The sequence below is a fragment of the Typopeltis vanoorti genome, chromosome 21, assembly GCF_054136105.1.
Source record: "Typopeltis vanoorti isolate ZY-2024b chromosome 21, IOZ_Tvanoo_1.0, whole genome shotgun sequence".
NCBI classification, from domain to species: Eukaryota; Metazoa; Arthropoda; class Arachnida; order Uropygi; family Thelyphonidae; genus Typopeltis; species Typopeltis vanoorti.
In genome coordinates this window covers 68733821-68748524 of record NC_143569.1, presented here as the reverse complement: position 1 = coordinate 68748524, position 14704 = coordinate 68733821, and the positions used below count along the sequence as shown (strand labels likewise).

General features: G+C 36.5%; 1 protein-coding gene across 1 annotated transcript in view; it reads right to left on the bottom strand.

The window, feature by feature from the left end:
- LOC150094948 (guanine nucleotide exchange factor DBS-like) overlaps nt 1-14704 on the bottom strand; it is a 500966-nt gene that overhangs the window by 77012 nt on the left and 409250 nt on the right. The window contains exon 21 of the mRNA XM_090411335.1: nt 4769-4870. Coding sequence (XP_090267461.1) covers nt 4769-4870 — 102 coding nt within the window. The remainder of the gene's footprint in view (nt 1-4768; nt 4871-14704) is intronic.

The window sequence follows — 14704 nt, the reverse complement described above, 5'->3', positions numbered from 1 at the left end:
TGTAAAAGTGTGGTTAGCAAGAGTATTAGGACTAGGTTTATTGCTTGGAGTTTGGTGAGTGGGTGGAATGGGTTGCATGAGATGGTTGCTTCATCAGTGAATGAGTTTAAGGAGAGGTATGATAGGTATTGTGTGAATAATGGCTCATTCCATGAAGATACCTGTATAATAATAATAGTTATAAATTGCTTATGGCTTATAATTCCTCTGCATAATCAAAAGTTTTTTTTTAAATTTTAGTTAAATTGATAATTTTGATAAATCTAACACTTAATAACACATTTGGTTAGTCAAAAATATTAAAAAAAGCTAAAATTAAATGTGATTTAAAATGTTCCATAAAAGTAATTTAAGCTTGAAGTTTTTAGGAATTTGATAATTATGTACATGATGATTAAACTTGATGAGAAATTATATTCTTGTTTACTCCTTTATCTGAGTATTTATTTTGTGTGGGGTTCCCCCCCCTTTCCTCAACTGTCTATTAGGACTGGTTGAGCCTGCCTAATGAGGAATTAATTATGCATTTTATGACTGTAGATCCATGTGCATTCACGGGCCAGTTTGCCTGTTCTGAGGGATGAAAAATCCGAGTTTCCAGGTGAAAAAACCCTCTACCTCCATATGAGACTGGCTAACTCACCTTTAGTTGAAAGAGACCAGATAAAGGTTCCTCACGTCATGGACAGGAATCAAATCCAGGGCTTTCTGACCAAAGGGCTTTGTCTATACCAACTGAGCTACTGAGGCTCCTTTATCTGAGTGTAAGCAAACAAGGTGTCTGGTTTCCACTGACAAGACCTCAGTAAAAGTTGAAACCAGTCTGGGTTGTGAAATATCTTCACAACTAGGCTACTTGTATACAGAGGCTAACGACTTCACATTAATTGCCTTAGTATTCCATAATGCAAAGCACACACATCCTTAGACATGTATAATACTATGCATTATAGGAAGGATCACTACCCATTGGTTTCAACCTTTACTGAGGTCTTGTTAGTGGAAACCAGACACCCAGAAGAGATACCAAAGTTGAATTAATGCAGACGTTACATGTTATGTACATGATGTAATAACCACAAAAATTAATGTACTTAAAATTAATTATACTTTCCAGTATTTCACCAAACTTTGTGTTATCATCAGGGGTATAATAAACTTGTGTGTGTAAATTAACATTTCTCTAACCATATTGTGCCTGCATGCACTTATTTATATAGAAGCTAAATGTTCCTCTGATGAATATTATGAGGGAAGCAAGCAAGGATGAATGACAAATGATTGATAGCATGAAAAGAAAAAAAGATGGATGAGAATAATGAATTGTAAATGGTTAGAGAAGAAAACTCACTCTTCAACCAACAGGTTGTGAGTTCAAATCACACCATGGATGTTTGTAAAACTCCTGTTCTGAACGAGTTTGCATAGTTCTTAACTTTATAAGGCAAAAGAGAGAGAGAGAGAGAGAAGAAAGAGCAAAAGGAGTGTAAGGAGAGTTTTGTATTAAGACCCCATGATAAGAGGAATGCTTGAACAGAGTATAATGATATTGTGTTTTCAAAGGACAAAGATTAAGGATATGAGTGATGATGTTAGGATGCAGAGAAGGAAAGTGAAAGAGATGATTATACTGGCAGGTTACAAGTAGTGTGCTAGAAGATATGAAGGAGTTGCTGGTACCATCATCATAAATTTCCTGATATGTACCCTTAACCTTTTTCTCCAAATTAGTCTACTACTTGTCAGCACTCCAATATTGTTATATCTAACATTTCAGTCTTCGAAGCATATTTCACTATATCAATCCACCTATGCACCATGATCTTCCTCTGGATTTTCTTCCTCATTTGCAATATGATATTGTCATAGATGCCATCTCTCCCTTAATTTTTCTCAAAACTCTCATTTCTGTGGTTTCCAGTCTATGAACAAGTGCTTTATTTTTAAGCCAACTTTGAGATCCATAACTTAAAACTGGTCTGTCTTGCATACAGCTAGTTTAGTTTTTTGGATAATTTCTCTCATATTCCATATAAACTTATTCAGCTGACTTCCTACCATACTGGGATTATTATTATTATTACCCCAAGACTTCATGGAGTCAAAGACTCATCTGGGAGGTCCTTTTATCACACACACATCTCATCATGCCGAGCCTTAAACACACTCAAACTCCTTGCAGACACCACACTCTCAGGCAAAGCATTCCAATCATTCACAACTCTGCACGAAAAAACCTGCCTCTCACTCCCCTACTCACACCCTCTTTATACAGTTTCCAGGGATGACCTCTGGTTCTCCCCTGATCTCCCACTATTCTCTGTAGAACTTCTCCACCATTGATCTTATAACTACCCCTTACCAACTTGTAGGTCTCTATCATATCTCCCCTCTTCCTCCTCTCCACCAGACTTTCCAAATTACATCTTCTCAATCTTTCCTCATACTCAACATTCCAGAGGTCAGAAACTACCTTAGTCAGTCGCCTTTGGACCTTTTCCAACATCTCTTCATCCTGCTGAAAACCCGGTGACCAAATCTGGGCACAATAGTCCATGTGTGGCCTAATCAAAGCCTTATACAACGGAACAAGAATCTCACTACTGCTACACGTCAGTGTCCTCCGTATCATTCCCAGAAGCCTTTGTATTGCCTTCAGAATTTTGGCAATGTGTCCCCTAAATTTTAGATCCTTATCCACTATCACGCCCAGATCTCTTATTTCCTCTACCTCCAACAATATATTCTCATCAAGCATAAATTCTGCATCCCGTCTTTGTTTTCCAAATTTTAAAACCTTACATTTTGCAACATTGAACTCACTTCCCCATTTCCGTGCCCAATCACTCAATTTATTCAAGTCTTCTTGCAAGGCCACAACATCTTCACTACTCTTTATGGTTTGTCCCAACTTTGCATCATCTGCAAACAACTGAATATCTCCATCCAAATCTTTGCCAATATCATCAATATACAAGTTAAATAGTAATGGCCCCAAAACAGACCCCTGAGGCACTCCACTAGTGACTTTCCTTTTCCTGGATATCGCATCCCCCCCCCCCCCCATACACAACTTGTTGATACCTAACAGATAGCCAGTCTCCAATCCAATGCACTAATCTAATATCCAACCCCATCTGCTCTAGTTTGACTGTCAACTTATCATGAGGTACTCTATCAAAAGCTTTTGCGAAATCCAAGTATATTACTGTGTATCCTTCTTCTCTGTTCAAGGAAGCAGTCACTTTATTGTAATAAGTAAATAGATTACTAAAACATGACCTCCCTTTAGCAAATCCATGCTATCCATCAAAGATTATACCATTGTTGTCTACCCAACTCTGGATCCTAGTTCTCACAAGCTTCTCCAACAACTTAACCACAACACCTGACACACAGATAGGCCTATAGTTTGATGCTTGAGTTCGATCACCTCCTTTATGAAGTGGCACAATCTTGCCCTCTTTTTACTCCTTAGGAACTTGACCAAGTACAAGACTCGTATTAAAAAAATATGTCAAGGCAGGTGTCAACTCTCTGGCACTTTCCTTCAGAATATGCAGTGATATATTATCAAATCCCACAGCCTTATTTACATCTAGTTTACTCAACTCCCCAAACACCTCTTGCTCACTTACAGTCAGTCTCTCCTCCCCATCAACAACTGCTCTCAATCTCTCCATGAAGTCACATTCAGAAGACTGAAAGATCTTTATGAACTACTCATTAAGTATCTCCACCACACATTCTGCTACAGCTGTCTTTATATCATTTTCTCCAATTTCTATTCATTAATAAACATAGCATTTCACTTTTAAAAATAAAAAAAAAGGTTAACAAAGGTTTCCCTCTGCTAGTTATCCTTGAGATTCATTGAGTCAATGAGTACTGCAACCTCAGCTTTCTTCTTTCATACTCCTCCTTCAAGGAGTATGCAAACAAACAAACAAACAAACAAACACAGCAGTTTGTGTAAAATCTCATAAGTCACAATCATGCCATTATTATGTAGTACAGAAGGATAATAAGAGAAGACTGGCATGATATCACCAACCTTCCTTTACTATATTTCTGTACTTCTTCAGATGTGGCCAATCCCAATTTGCTCAAAGTGATGCCATTCTCATTCTAGTTACTAAAGATCTGTCTGACTGCTTGCTTTTTCCTCACTCTCATGCATTCTGTTACTGTATCCTACCATAATCATTCTCTCACCATTATCCTCACCTGTCCTTTCAGAAGAACTTATTATGCTTCTCAACCTTTTGCTCATTCTTACTGACTATCTTTTTTATTCCAATTAATTATACAGCAATTGCTTGAAATGTCTAATATCATTTAAAGTTTTTCTTTTTTTTCAAATGTGTTCCGATATCTTCACAAATTGAATGTTTTTTGCCTTTTGCATAATTCGGGCAACATGCTATTTATCATCCTTGTTTTCTCCTTCTCAATTGTTTTTAATATTTAGGTAGCTAGCTTACCATTTTCCCAACTACATTATTATCATCCTTTGTCTCCTGCAACAACTTCCTCATATCCTTTTCAATAGTCTTTCATTCCTATGAGAATGCTTTTAGTAAGGCAACAATATGATCATCAAAGTATGAGACCAGCTATAGCTACTATCAAGCAGAAAGTATTCAATGAATGTATTGCTTGTTGAGAGGGGGTACATTGTTCACTAATATTATACTGGGGTTTCACAGTAAACAAGAAAATATGTTTCATCAATAAAGGAATAGTGATTCATAACTAAGCAACTGACCTGAATAATAAAAACTTGGGATCTTCCATGAAGCCATAGCTCAAACTTTTTCCTGTCTCCCCTGTAACCCTTAACATTCTCTGTTAATCCAATCTGTGAGGTCTGGTTAAAAATTAATTTGGTCAGAATTTGGATTGTTACATACATGATATTTTAAATATAATATTTAGTTTTTATTAATTGAGTAAAAGATATATTAATGCAATTTTTTTTTTACTGTGAGCAGGAGCATATAAAATAGCTAAAATTTTGAACATGAACAGGAGTTTGGTCAGATTAGCAACTGAAATTACATACCAAAAAATTGCAAGATCCCCCATTCCCCGACAATTTCTCGTGGATATAACATTTTTCAAGTTGAATTCTTTACTACTAATACATTAACAAAGAATATATATATTAAGGCTTAGGTTTTAATAGTTATTCTTAATTATTTTATTTGATATTGACTGACCATACCACAAGAAATTAATATGATTTATTAAACTACTGTTTTGCTAAATTTCAAACCAGTATCCATTGAGCAGGAAAGCAAAACACTTTGATAGAACACAAGGCATTAATTATTTTATTATTATTTCTCGAGCATGAATCTCCATAGAGTCAAACACTCATTGTAGGAAACCTATTCAACCTTAGTTCACACAATATCTGTTACTTATTTTATTTTTGCTACGTAATTTTGTCTTATCGTAATAATTAGTACTCAAGAAAAGCTGGATTTTACCAGCTACAGAAAAAATAAAAAGGAAATTAATTTATGCGGAGTGGAACAGTGGTTTTTAATCTAAGGGTGGTGAAATGTGTTTAGCGTTTTGCACAAAAATATTGTCAGCCTGGTTGGCTGAGTGGTTAGTGTATCTGCTCTCCAGCCAAAAGGCTGCAGGTTCAAATCCCGCCGTGGGCATGAATGTTTGTGATTGTCGTTGTCTATGAAAATTCTAGTGGTGGTGGTGGTGGTTGGCAGTAGATGCCGTTGTAGTTGGTGAACTGAATGGTGGAGAGACAGAGTTGTAGAGTAGATGCCCTTCCTCGATGTGTCTTTGGACTCCCTGGAGGCATCACGTAATAATAATAATACCTATCCTTCAAATCAGTCATCAGTGAAGCACTCACAACCACTTTTGTCAACCCATTCACCTCCAATCAAAATATCTAGTCCTGACACTCTTGCTAACCACACTCTTATACAATTTCTGGGGATAATACCTCTTGTTCTCTTCCTTCCTGCCATGTACTGAAAAAACTCTTCAGTGGCAATCCAGTGAAACTCCTTTAATAAATTGTAGGCTTCTATCAATATTTTCTTCAGGGTCTACCACTGAGTCTTCAGGGTTTGGTTCTTGTTTCAAAACTATTCCACTATTTCCTGAATAATATTTGTATGTTTGAGTCTATAGTTTACTTATGAAAGCTGATCCACTTTGATTCTGTTTAAAACTTCTTAGACACTTTTCTTTTTAATATGATATTCAGTTTCATCCTGCTCAAAACTAAATATTGATCATTCTATTTGCATTTTATTACAAATTCCCTGTATATTCTTGCATCCTTTAACCCATGTGAAGATATTGCTATATCAGCGATATCAACAATCAAGGAAACTATTATTTCCCTTGTCTTCTTTCCAAGTGAATTTGTGCACACCTATATATGTTGAAACATGATGTTAGTAATGCTCCATGTCCTGAAAAAAAACTTCAGTGTCAATCCTATGAAACTCTTTAATAACTTATAGACTGAGTGGTAAACTCAGCCTACCACTGAGTCTTCAAGGTTTGGTTCTTGTTTTCAAAATGATTCAATTTTTCCTACTACTTACCATTATTATTATTATTTTATTATTATCTGACCTCCATGGAGTTAGAGACTCATCGTGGGCAGTGCACACAATGCTCATCCAACTGTGCTTTCAACTGATTCAGTATGTCTACGTTCACAACACATGCAGGCAATGCATTCCAATCACCAACCACTCTCCGTGCAAAGAACCTTCTCCTCACTCCTCTGCTCACACCCTCCTTATATAGTTTCCAGTGATGGCCACTTGTTCTACCCCCCCTCTCCCATTCTATGAAAAATCTCTTCCATGTCAGCTTGATAACAACAACTGACTAGCTTATATGTCTCGATCACATACCCCACCCCCCCTTCTTCCTCCTATTCATGAAGTTTTGCAACTTACATTCTCTCAATTTGTCCCCATACTCCACATTCCAAAGACCACTGACAACCTTTGTAAATCTTCTCTAGATCCTTTCCAACATATCCTCATCACCATGAAAACCCAGCAACCAAATCTGTGCAAAATTCTCATATGCTATATGAGACCTTTTTATGTTGAGCCCATACATGAGAGGTTGGTTGATCAACCTATAGTACATTAGTACTATACATAGGTAGCGTGTTCGGAAAGGAGGAACTTGTTTATATTTGATGTAAAAGACTGTATATTGCAGGGGTGTTCAACCGGTTGATCGTGGAGCGATTTTTAGTTGATCTCTTGTGTATTCCTCCTTACTTATAAACTTAATTAAAACTGAAAACATAATATTTTATTTATAATTATTTTGTATTATTTTTAATTCGCTTTAAGTGTATTGCTGTTATTTATTTTTCATTAAAATTGTCAAATCAGTAATTTTCTTATAAGTCTGGGTAAATGAATTAATTTGGATCAGTGGAAGTCAAACAGCGAGCCGAGTGAATACAATTATAAGCAAATTGTAAAAACTCGATTGTAGCTTAAATATTAAATATTCCAAAGCACATTACATTCGATTGTTTACTTAGGTTAAGTCCCATGTGAATATTGTAAAAAAATTAACTTTGTTTGTCTCGGAATAGTTTGTATTAGATGTTTTTGTAAATAACTCTTTTGAAGCTAACTGTATATACTGCTTTAATAAGAATATGTTAGAGTGTTAAAAACAAAGGCAATGTTTTTGTCGCCAAAGCTGTACATGGCAGCATTAGAAAGATTGTTATTGAAACTTGTATATATGAGAAAGGCTTGCAGGCTCTAAGTGTAAACATCTCCGAAGTCAGTCAGAAAGAGTTCAAACAACTTTCCGATGGCCGGCAACTTACAATCAAAAGAAAGCAGAGAAGAACAAAAGGCGTGCCGAACTTGAAACTTAAGATGAAAGACTCATACCGATTCTTTGGGAGTTGCCAAACTTCATGCGAGGTCTCAGAGGAGGCCTAATAAAAAGGGACTGAAGCAAGCAGATGGGGTCCCGGTTCCAGAATTGCTGTCAGAGAGGAGGCCGTCCAGTCCAGAGTCGCTGTCAGAGAGACTGCCCGGATCTACGTTGCTTGAGAGAGGAGTTTCCTGCTTCCAGAAAGAAGCTTCTCAGTTCGAGAAACTCCTTTCTGGAAGGGAGCTTCTCAGTTCGAGACGTTCTAGAGAGAGAGAGAGAGAGAGAGAGAGACTACTTCTAGGCAGCAGACAAGGTTTCAAATTGCTGAAAGAAAGAGTTCCAATTGCCAGAGAAAAGTTTCCAGGCCAGGTTAATATCAGACATTCACCAGTATGTTGCGTTTTTATTACAATTTGATGAATCAAACGACTTCACTAATATTGCTCAGTTAATGGTATTTATTCACATGGTATTTCAAGTTTATTCAAGTAAAGAAGAACTTTTGAAAATTATACCATTATTGGGAAAGACTAGGGGAGAAGAAATTTTTTCGGCATTTGATGAATTTGTGAAACAACACAAACTTCCGCTTTTTAAACTTGTGTCTATTACTACTGATGGTGCTCCTGCAATGATAGGTAATAAATCAGGCTTCATTTCATTATGTAAAAACGATGGCAAATATCCAGATTTTTTAACGTACCACTGTATTATTCACCAACAAGTACTGTGTAGTAAAAGATTAAACACAAAAGATGTTTTGGATATTACATAAAATTGTAAATTCTGTTCGAGGAAAATCCCTGCAACGGTGGTTATTTAAATTACAGGCAGATGATGATAGGGCACTTCTGTTGTACAATAATGTTTGCTGGCTCAGCAGAAGTCAATTTTCAGAAAGATTTCTTATATTAATTAACAAGATAAAAATTTTTTATGATGAAAAAGGAGATATTTATCCACAATTGAGTGATAAAAGATGGTTGTTACACTTATCATTTTTAGTAGATTTCTGTATGAAATTAAGAATTTAAATTTAGAGTTACAAGGCAGAGATAAAAATTTAATTGACATGTTAAGTTCAATAAAAACTTTCCAACAATACTTACTTTTATTAAAGAAAAATATAAATGACCGCGAATTTAGACATCTCCCATATTTATTAAAATTTTTTGAACAAAATCAAGAAATGCTTCGCTATGATTTAAAAGAATTTATTCGTGAAATAGAATTAGTTGAGGAAGAAATAAATTCAAGATTTAAAGATTGTAATAAAACTGAGATGATTGTATCTTTTATCAATAATCCATTTCAAGAAAACTTGAACATCACAGAAATTTCAAATAAAATTAGTGGGCTGTTTGATATAAACCAAGCTGAAGTAGAACTTGAGATAATAAACATTCAGAATAGTTTACATTTAAAATCAATAAAGAATGAAGTCATTTGGAAGTATGCACATGAAAAATTCCCAATATTAACTGATATTGCGTGAAAAATTCTGTCGTGTTTCGGATCGACATACTTGTCAGAATCCGCTTTTTCAAATATGAACATCATAAAAAATCAATTAAGAAACCAAATTACAAATGATCATTTGGATGCTTGTCTGCGATCGGCCACTTCTTCATATCAACTTGACTATGAAAATATTGCGAAGTGCAAACAACGCCAAATTTCACATTAACTTTTTTTTTTTTTTTTTTTTTAATCAACCAGCATTTCCTGTAACTTGTGAGTTTGTAATCAATCTATATATATATTTTTTTTATTGTATTAAAATAATTAAAAGTGATAAATAAATTTGTAAATACACAAATAAAGTTTTTAGTTGTGTATTTTTTTTTAGTTATTTAATTGTGTGTAATCAAATATCAGGTTGGGGGAACGTGATCTATATAAGAGAGTAGATCACCGAATAACTTATATATAAGAGAGTAGATCGCCGAATAACTTATTATAGAAAAGTAGCTTGCGTAGTAAAAAAGGTTGAACACCACTGGTATATTGTATACCTTAGGAAACACAACAGGGGAAGACTGTTCCACAATACAGCAGTTGCAGGGATGAAGGAGGAGACAAAGAAACCTGTTCTGTGGGTTTCAAGGTGCACTGTGAAGGGATGTTGAGCAGCAACTGCACATGTTCCAATGGGCTTAGTACTAAATGGGGGAATTATTGATGCTATTTCAGATAAACATTTCCCATGGAAATATTTGTAGAATACACATAGTGCAGAAACCAATTGTCTGTGCAAAAGTAAGGAGAGTGAGTTGGTAAGAGATGGGTCATTAATAAGTCTAATTGCTCTCCTCTGTATTGAGTCAAGCATTTTGAGGGAGTTTTTAGGGCCTCACTCCATATGTGAGAACAGCATTCAATAGCTGGGTGGATTTGCAATTTGTATAAAGTTAACAGCTATTCAGGGATTAAGTAAAGTCTTGAGTGACAGAGAAATCCTAGTTTTTTTAGAAGCTGAGGAGGCAGTGGTTGTGACATGTTTATGCTGGGATAGTCTTGATGTCAGGGTAAGTCCAAGAAGAGAAATCTCAAACTTTGGAAATTTGTATGTTGTCAACAATAATACTGGAAGAAAATGGTTCTTTTTTATGAGAGATAAGACAAAACTAAGTTTTATTAGCATTGAAGTTGATGAGGTAATCTGAACCCCATTGGAGGCTTGGAGATCAGAATTGAGGGAAGTGGTGGGTTGATGTTCTGTAGGTTGAAGTGAGTTGTGTAGAGTGAGGTTTATCAAATGAAAGGGAGGAGTGCAATGTGCTATCATCTGCAAAACTGTATATTGGGTTGGAGGTCAACTGAAGTAGGTCATTGATATATAGCAGGAAGAGGGTTGGTGAGAGGACAGAACCTTGTGGAACCCCAGCATTAGCTGAATGGTGGGAAGAAAAGGAAAGGAACCATCTACCACCGCACATGGCATGCATCCAGACAGAAAGCTGGCAATCCAACTACAGAAGTCTTGAGACAGACCAAATGATTGTAGTTTGCTGAGTAAGCCTTTATGCCAGACCAGATCAAAAGCTTTGGAGATATCAAGTGCACCTACTTGAGATTTGCCAAACTTCTCCATTGCATTTGTCCAGACATGGGTGACATATGTGAGCAGATCTCCCGTTAATCGGCAGTGACAGAATCTATACTGGCAGTCATTTATTAGGTGGGTGCCTTCAAGGTAGTGTAAAAGTTGGTAATTGATGATTTTTTTTTCCATCACTTTAGACAGGACTGAGGTGAGCTAGATAGGGTAGTAGTTGGATGGCAGTGACTTATCACCCTTCTTGGGAAAGGGTTGAATATAGGCCAATTTCCAGGCTGTGGAATAGATACCAACCAGTGGAGTAAGAGAGTATATATATATATAGGCAACATAGGATACGAGTCAGTTCTGGTGCACAAATCTTTTGGAGAACCAGGGTTTAGTTAGGGAATGGCAGTTTAGCATAGTGTGGGGGATGTATGTTTCCATGCTGTGAGGATTATTTTGGTGATAAGTTCAGTGCACATGTTTCGGTTGGAAGGCTGGAAGTAGTCCAACCATGGGAATGAGGCATAGAAGTTGCAGAGGTGTCCCACTTCGCACTGTTATAATGCTGATTATGGTCAGACTTACCTAGATTCACTGTGTATTTGGAAGGGTCGTTGGTGAAGAAGAGATCTAGGGTGTTTGGAGAGTGGTTTTGGTTATCTGGTATTCTGAACAAGTTGTGTAACGTTGTTAGTGATAGCAAATGTTTCAGCATCTCTGCCTGCAAGATCTGTACAACTGGAGGAGGAAAGCCAGTTGGTGTTGTGAACATTAAAATCATCCTAGGAGGATGATTTTGCTGTTGGAAAAGTGGGACTGGAGAAAATAAATTTTTAAGGAGAGGAAATTAAAGAGCTCAGAGTGGTTGGTTGCATTAGGGGAGCGATAGAGACAGCAAATGAATTTGATTGAGTGGGGAGTGATATTTTCAAACAAAGAAAGTCAAAGTTGGGCGATTCTAGGTTGCGTGCTCTCTGACAAGGTATGTATGTGCAGATGCCACCCTTGGGTTGAAAGGAGTCAAAGAGTATGTAGTTTGGAATGTTGAGATGAATAGTGGTGGGGGGCAGGTTAGATTAGATTTGAGTTTCTGCCAGAAAGAGTACTACCATAATACCATTCAGTAACATAAAGTAAAAAGAAAACAACAGGCATTTACCAGATATGTCCACCACTTAATTAAAAAGAAAATGTCACAAGCAATACAAGAAAAGAAGAAAAAAGAAATACAAAGTAAAACATAGAGAAGAAAAGCAAAAACAATCCACATCAGAAGATGCACTAACAATATCATCACCATCTAAAAGACTCTCCACACAATAAACAACAGCAAGAAGAGAAGAAATACAACCAATACCATCCAGATCAATGACAGTAACAACAGAGCCAAAAAGAAGAATACCAGTAAAATATTTTGTCATCTGCTTAGTGCATTGTCATGTTGTTGATGTTACTAGATGTGACATAACTAGGTCACACAGTTTTGATTTTCTCAGTTCTTCTGGTGGGAAGGATGTTGGTTACCCACAATGATAATACATAAGGATATTCATAACATATACCAAATAATAATAATCAGAAACAAAGTTTTAATTAATACTTCCAATATTTCAGCAAAGCCTAACTGCCTTCATCAGGAAACAATGATCAAACTGATATATGTATGTGCAGATGAACAAAGGTAAGTCTCAAGTCCTAAATAGTACTCCTAGTGGGCTGCAGTTCTCAGGATGAGTGCTTCCCAGATCTGAAACAGTTTTATATAAAACTTTTAAAAGTTTTATATGAAACCACATTTATTGAGGTTTGGGTAGTTCTTTAAGGCTCAGGCAGATTTCAGGAAAAGCCTTTGGAATTTAAATTTGCTCCTGTGAAGTAAAGTGGCTTTTTTTTCTATTGTATTTTGATGGATGTTTCCAAGGTATAGTCAGCAAGCCCTGAGTGACTGTAGTGGTGGAACCAGACATAGTACTTATGTTCTGGAATTCTGATGTTGGCTGTTCTGCCTCTTTGGATATAATAAAACAGCTTACAACTGCATGGAACCTGTGTCAGATCCAGGGACTGTAGCTGGTCTTTGAGGGAGCAAATAAAGGATGCAATTTTTTATATGGTGTGCAAGTGGTTAAAGTTTTATCTTTCTAGAATTTTTGTCAGTTTTTTTTGTACCTTGAATATCTGATTTGGTTTAATTTGTACATTAACAAAGAATCTGAGAGGAACTATTCAGTTGTTTGCTGATTATGCAAAATTGGGGAGAGCAATAGTTAATATAGATGATGTTAACATTTTTCAGGATGATTTGGATAGATTGGCAGGCTGGTCAAAGGAGAATGGATATCTGGGTGTGCATTTTGGGATGAAAGATTACCAGCTGTGTACGACATTGATGAAAATGTACTCAAGAAAACTGATGATGCCAGTGGTTTGGGTGGGTAGGGAGTTAAAGTTAGAGGGCATATCACAAAAGTGGCTAAAACAACTCACCATATTACTCGGTTACTGAAGAAAACCCTGATGAGCTGAGACAAGCAGGTTATTATACCTCTTTATAGAGCCTTGGTAAAACTCCCTCTTGATTAATACTTAATCACTTGGAAAGGCTTATGTGTTCGTCACACATGGTGGTTGGATTTTCACGGCATAGATGCAAACACAGATTGATAAGAAAATAACTATTTATTAACTTAAATGCTAATATTTTGCTGGTATTATATCCAGCATCTTCAGAGCATACAAACAAAGTTTGTTACAGTTGCGAGACAACCGCAATCCGGTATAACAGTGGGACTAGTATGAGTAACTGTAGCATGCAACACAAAGACTAAAGTTCTAATTAGGTGCCATCTAAGTTTAAAAAAAACAAACAAAAAAAAAAAAGATATTAATTTGGTCTTAGGATCACTGTTTCCTAAATCTTTGGTAGATTTATGTTTCAGGGCTTCTGCTGATTCCAGGAACAACCTGTCTGACTTGTAAAAGCTTCTGTGCAGTACTTTTGTTTTCTTCCAAATGATCCTGTGTGCAGGGGTATCAAAAGCATGGTCTGCCAGACCCAACCTGCCATAGCAAGAGTGCCAGATATATTTTTTGTGTGGCACTGAAATTTACAAGGTTGTCGTTATCCCACTGGGATATAGCTAGGAGATCTGAGTTTAGGTTCCTCGTCATGATTAGATCTTGAGGATTGTAATACTTAAGCACTACAAGGTTTGTTGAATGAAAAGGAGGAATGGAGTGTACTATCATCAGCAAAGCTATGGATAGGGTTGGAAGTCTGTGAGAACAGGTCATTTATATACAAAAGGAAGATATTGGGTAAAAGAACAGAATCCTAGGGTACGCCTGCATTTGTGGGGAAATCTGAGAAAAATCGTCTACCACTGACCTTCAGAGATAAAAGGGTTATCATTCTGTTGTATAAGTCTCTGATCAGACCACAATTGGACTATTGTTTTCAGATTTGGTCCCCAGGATTTTAAGGGGATAAATTAACTGTGGAAAGGGTACAAAGATGGTTTCAGGACTGTACAATTTTGGTTATGAAGATTGGCTGAGGGAATGTGGACTGCAGAGTTTGGTGGATAGAAGAAGGAGAGGTGATATGATTGAGACTTTTAAACTGTTGAGAGGTGGTTACAGGGTTGACACCGGGGAGTTCTTTCGCTTGATTAAACAGCAGGAAGGAATGATGACAAGAGGCCATCCCTGGAAGTTACGAAAGGAAACTGTGAGCAAGAGGGT